At 40.9% G+C, this 6,000-nt stretch overlaps 1 protein-coding gene across 3 annotated transcripts in view; it reads right to left on the bottom strand.

Moving 5' to 3' along the window:
• dpp6 (dipeptidyl-peptidase 6) overlaps positions 1-6,000 on the bottom strand; it is an 834,825-nt gene that overhangs the window by 187,701 nt on the left and 641,124 nt on the right. For all 3 annotated transcript variants that reach the window (XM_031903179.1, NM_001102992.1, XM_012964203.3), the window contains 1 exon segment: positions 1,140-1,238. In XM_031903179.1, coding sequence (XP_031759039.1) covers positions 1,140-1,238 — 99 coding nt within the window.

Genomic DNA, 6,000 nt, shown 5'->3' with positions numbered 1-6,000 from the left:
TACTGTTACATTTTATTTGAGTCTCAAAGTAGCCAGCCAGATCCCTAATTGGATCATATGTGAGAGCTTTGAGGATCACACCCATGACCTGATAGTTCTCAGCTTACTGCCAGCCCATCAGATATCTGACAGCCATAATTGTGACCCCATATATTGGCCAATAAGCTTATGGTTAGGAGTCAGTAGGCAATATATGCCAGTTTATGGACAGTTAAAACTGAGAAACCAATAAGGACCTGGATGGCACCATGGATAGACCAAAAAAAAATAAACACAGATGCTTCAGAAATCCTGTAACTGAATAATATATCCTTGAATCCTGTATTGGGGTTTAAAACCCAACCCCCACCTATGTTCAGCGCTTGAAGAATGGACTATGTTTTGCCCTGCAGTCCACAGGGCAAGTAATGGCCCTTAGTTATAACTTATGTTGGTGATTAAAAAGCCACAGCCTGCCATGGGTTGCTTCTAACTGGAAATAATCATGGTTGGTTCAATACCCTTTGGGGCAGTATTGCACTCTACGCCTCACTCCAGATAAACAATCCAGTGCTAGCCACAAGGCAGTCCAGTCTATAGTACAGGGTTTCAACTAAGTTCTTGTACTAAATGACTGAATGACGTGCAAGTGAATCCTTAAGAAGCAGGAGGAGATGCTCCTAAGTGCCTCTGCTGCCTACTCCTCATGAATACAGTGCCGCCAACCACAGACAGCACAGCATTCATCAGGGAAAAGCAGGTCTTTGTTCTCTGTTTTAAAGTGCATTGCAGGGAGCACCTTGGCCTACACATAATTAATGACCCTCTAGATGTTTCAGTTTGGAGAAAGAGAATAAGAAATGTGGAGAAGGTTCAGATTACCTTCATCTGCAAAATAACTGTATTAAAAGCTAGAAAAGGGATGAATGTATATTTTACACCATGTTGTAACTGTAAGTAAATGGTATGGGCAGCATGGGAATAAATTGCCCGGTTACGTTACAATGTCTAATGTTCAATCCCAGTATCCATGGAAGTGCATCAGTCTTTATCTGCAAGGTTATTAGCCAAGGATATAATCAAGCTGCTTTTATTACCTGCTCGGAGGGACTAATAAAATGATTAATGGACAAAGTTCTGTGATGTGCCTTCAGACTCACCATTTATCCATTTAGCTTCAGGGTCGTGGATTGCAAAATCTCTGCTGACCAAGTCTTCCAGACATACCTTTGGCTTGAGAGACAGGCTGTTATCTTCATCTGGGGGGGGAAAAATACAGATACACAGGTTAGCCTGACGGGAAAGGGCAGAATATTAGATCAATGTATTGGAATTAGTAACTCTAACCTGTCAGCAACTCGTTGACCTAACCTACAGTGTATTACGACTTTTTATTAAAAGGAAAGGTAGAAAATATTTGACACAAAGTCTCTTTTTATTTGGAACCTGCCAAAGGTCATTTAGAACCACAAGTGCAACAGAGGCTGGGCTACAATGAGTGCACATATTCATTAAAAGTATGGGACCTGTTATCCAGAATGCTCGGACATGGGGGTTTTCTGGACAAAGCGTCTTCTGTAATTTGGATCTCCATACCTTAAGTCTACTAAAAAAATTATTTAACCATTAAATAAACCCAATAGGGCTGTTCTGCCCCCAATAAGGGGTAATTATATCTTAGTTGGGATCAAGTACAGGTACTGTTTTATTATTACAGAGAAAAGGGAATCATTTAACCATTAAATAAACCCAATAGGGCTGTTCTGCCCCAATAAGGGGTAATTATATCTTAGTTGGGATCAAGTACAGGTACTGTTTTATTATTACAGAGAAAAGGGAATCATTTAACCATTAAATAAACCCAATAGGGCTGTTCTGCCCCAATATGGGGTAATTATATCTTAGTTGGGATCAAGTACAGGTACTGTTTTATTATTACAGAGAAAAGGGAATCATTTAACCATTAAATAAACCCAATAGGGTTGTTCTGCCCCCAATAAGGGGTAATTATATCTTAGTTGGGATCAAGTACAGGTACTGTTTTATTATTACAGAGAAAAGGGAATCATTTAACCATTAAATAAACCCAATAGGGCTGTTCTGCCCTCAATAAGGGGTAATTATATCTTAGTTGGGATCAAGTACAGGTACTGTTTTATTATTACAGAGAAAAGGGAATCATTTAACCATTAAATAAACCCAATAGGACTGTTCTGCCCCCAATAAGGGGTAATTATATCTTAGTTGGGATCAAGTACAGGTACTGTTTTATTATTACAGAGAAAAAGAAAGTAAATTTTTAAAATTAGATGTATTTGCTTATAATGGAGTCTATAGGAGAAAATTTAAGTCACAACTTGCACCAGGCACAATTGCACAGACACAACTCGCCACTTGCCTGCAGAGATGCTGGAATTGTGAAACAAAACCCAATAAAATGTGTGTAAAAAAACTTGTGTCATGAAACTTAGCACTTCACTAAGTTTGCAAATGACCCTTGTATAGTCCCAGTTCTGCTGCTTGAAGGCAATGCCCTGCTTGCTATGAGTTACTAGATCTGGGGCATTCTTTGTATCTCTTTATAATGTAATAATGATGAGGGTGCTGAAGAGTTTGATGAGATTATCCACTCCCCCACCAGCTTAAGTTCTAAGTCTAAAGGTTATAATACATTAAAAATGATGTTCTCCTTTGAAGTCCATCGTTTGGTCAGGGCTCCTCTCATCTAATAACAAGGTTACAGACATAAAAAGACTGTTGTATCAGCCATTCAGTCATCTTCCCAAGAAACATCTAATACAGTTCACCCCTAAAGCTCATCCTAACCTACTAGATTTTCAGGTGTATCTTGAAGAGCAAAGATATACTGATGCTTGCTGAATCTTCTCCTTCCATTTTCAGTTTCCGCAGCCCCATTATTCGTCTTTTCTAAGACTCATTAACAGTCCTTAAGTGCCCTGAGCTTTGAGTGACAAATTTCCCTTATCACGTTTAAATGCATGTGATGAGGATTTGCAGAATTTGTAAAGAGATTATCCTTGTGTCCCAGGTTGCACCTCACAAGCACTTTCTTTTTCTCCTTGTGTTTATTTGTCCTTCGCCGCGCTAGAAGCTTAATTGGTTGGACAAGCTCGTGGCAGAACGAACATGGCAGGTACATGTTAGGAATAAAGGTCACTTGTACTCATGGTTGGACATGAAACCCTTAAACATAGTAGTAGTTATAAGGCATGTAGTTGTGAGTGAATCTGCCCTGGAACTGCAGAAAAAATTAGCAGAACTGAGAAAAGTGTGCGATTATTATTTTGCGGAGACTTTTTGAATTTTTCTGCACAGAATACATTGGCGTCTATGGGGCAGATTTACTAATCCAGGAACGGACCGGAAGCGTCCAAACGCGTCGGCGATTAAAAAGTTGCAAAATGTTCGTTTCCAATCCGATTTTTTTCCCATTCGGGATTCGGATTCGTGGATTAGTAAATGTGCCCCTATGGGTGACTTTTTTCTGCACAAAATACACTGGGGTCTATGTTTTGTTGCCATTTTCTTCTCCAAATCTTGGCACACTTAGGATGATTCCCAGTGAGTGTTTGCCTTTCCATTGGTATAGCCACTTCCATCAGTCACCAGTACTAAGAAAAATGATCCCCCCAAAAAGGTCTTATGCCTTCTGCTTGACTGTAATACACCTAAGATATAAATAAATGTAAATTTTAGCCTGTTTGAGACTATAAAAAGCTCTATATCTTCATTGGTGCCCATGGGGTTGAACAAGAACATAAGCCACGCCTCTGGTTTCAAAAATACATCTCAAAATATGAGTGGTAGACACCTTCAGACAGGGACAGATTGGGGGTTGAAGGGCCCACCGGGGCTCCCCCCCAGGGCCCTTGCAGATGCCCACACCGCCCCCCCCTGCAGGGGCCCCCCTAACCCCCTCACAGGGCCCCCCACCCATCATCCTCTCCTGAGCATGTAAATTTAACATGTCAGGGGAGGAACAGTTGGGCAGGGGGAGCGCCGGCAAGGGTCGTGTCTGGGCCACCGGGGCCCACCGGGATTTTTCCTGGTGTCCCGGCAGCCCAGTCCGACCCTGCCTTCAGACAGATTCTGTGCCCTTCATGCAATGATTACCATGAAACAGAGAATTGCTTTCCTATCCAAGCACCGATTGGCTCTACGGTCCTATTACAGGTCAAATTTGCACCCTATATTATCCTCAAAAACTTCTAGCACAAACTTGATCAAATCTTCAGCTTTGGGTCCATCAACGGTATCCTGATATCAAGCCTATTTCTGGGGCCTCCTCAATAATGTGAAAGTTTTTGGTTATTACTGTGTTCTAAGACATATTTTGAGTAATAAGACATAGTTTGAGAAGATAAAAAAAACCAGCAGTGCTGGAAGGGACAATTCCTGGCTTAAAACTGCGTTTACTTAAGAGATGCCTAAACTATGGATCTCCAGCTGTTGCTATAACACAACTCCCTCGCCAACTGTTAGAGTTTAATCCTGAAATATAGTTGCCTTCCCCTTACGAAGAAGATCTGCAGTGTTCCAAGCATGCCGTCATGTTTGACACAGAGCAAAAACCGACAGATTGGGTGTCCCTTTGAAATCCCTCCCTAAATGTCATTGTTGAGAAAAAAATTTTGAAATTCCTGTATTTACCGAAATGGCATTTGAACAGATTATTAATTTTTTTTCCAGCACAAAAAAACCTTTTCAAAAGGTAGAAATAAATGAGAAATGCAGAGAGTTCAGACCTTCGTTTGACACTGAATCTCATCCATCTGTTCAAACACTGTTTCATCTAGAGGTCTTGGCACTCCAGATGGACACTGATAGGCGAGATAGTCAGTTTCTTACAAAAATAGATATGAAGATGATTTCCCAAGGCATCCGTGCTTTAGCTCTTCCCGATATTTATTTCTTCTAATCAGCGAGATCTATAATATTATGCACATTAGCAATGGCATTAAGCTATTGCCTGATTTTATCACTACCACCGGCACTCATTAAACCCACGGTTCTCATTAACAATCTGTGCTGTAGAAGTAATTTGGAGCACAATGCACATGAGTGACAAAATCATGGCCTGCACTTTGGTCGTATTTCAGCATCAAGAACAGAGCAGATCTTTAGGATCACTATCAAAATTGTTATTGATTAGTGATATGTTTCGCCAGGCATGGATTCGCAGCGAATTCAACGTTTCACCATTGGCGGATTGTTTTGCGAAACGGATGAAAAAATTCACCGTGGAAAAATTCGCTATGTGTCCAAAAATTGTCACGGACGTCAAAAGAATTGTCGCCGGGTCAAAATAAATAGTCGCGGCTGCAAAATAAATAGTCACGGCAGCAAAATAAAAAGTTGCGTGTCAAAAGAATAGTCACAGCATCAAAAGAATAGTCGCGGTGGCAACAAAAGAATAGTCGCGCATCAAAAGAATAGTCGCGGCGTCAAAGAATAGTCGCGGGGTCAAAAGAATAGTCGCGTCATCAAAAGAATAGTCGCGGCATTAAAACAAATAGTCGCGCGTCAAAAGAATAGTCGCGGCGTCAAAGAATAGTCGCGGGGTCAAAAGAATAGTCGCGGCATCAAAAGAATAGTCGCAGCATTAAAATAAACAGTCGCGCGTCAAAAGAATAGTCGCGGTGTCAAAGAATAGTCGCGGCATCAAAAGAATAGTCGCAGCATTAAAATAAACAGTCGCGCGTCAAAAGAATAGTCGCGGTGTCAAAGAATAGTCGCAGGGTCAAAAGAATAGTCACGGCATCAAAATAATAGTCGCTCGTCAAAAAATTCGTCGCGGGCGTCAAAAGAATTGTCGCGGAGTCAAAATAAATAGTCGCTGCGTCAAAATAAAAAGTTGCACGTCAAAAGAATAGTTGCGGAGTCAAAATAAATAGTCGCGGCGTCAAAATAAAAAGTTGTGCATCAAAAGAATAGTCGTGGCGTCAAAATAATAGTTGTAAGTCAAAAGAATAGTCGCGGGCGACAATTTTTTTACGTGTG

Source organism: Xenopus tropicalis, chromosome 6, assembly GCF_000004195.4.
Source record: "Xenopus tropicalis strain Nigerian chromosome 6, UCB_Xtro_10.0, whole genome shotgun sequence".
Lineage (NCBI taxonomy): Eukaryota > Metazoa > Chordata > Amphibia > Anura > Pipidae > Xenopus > Xenopus tropicalis.
Note: the sequence above shows the minus strand (reverse complement) of the source record. Positions and strands in the feature narration are given on the sequence as shown.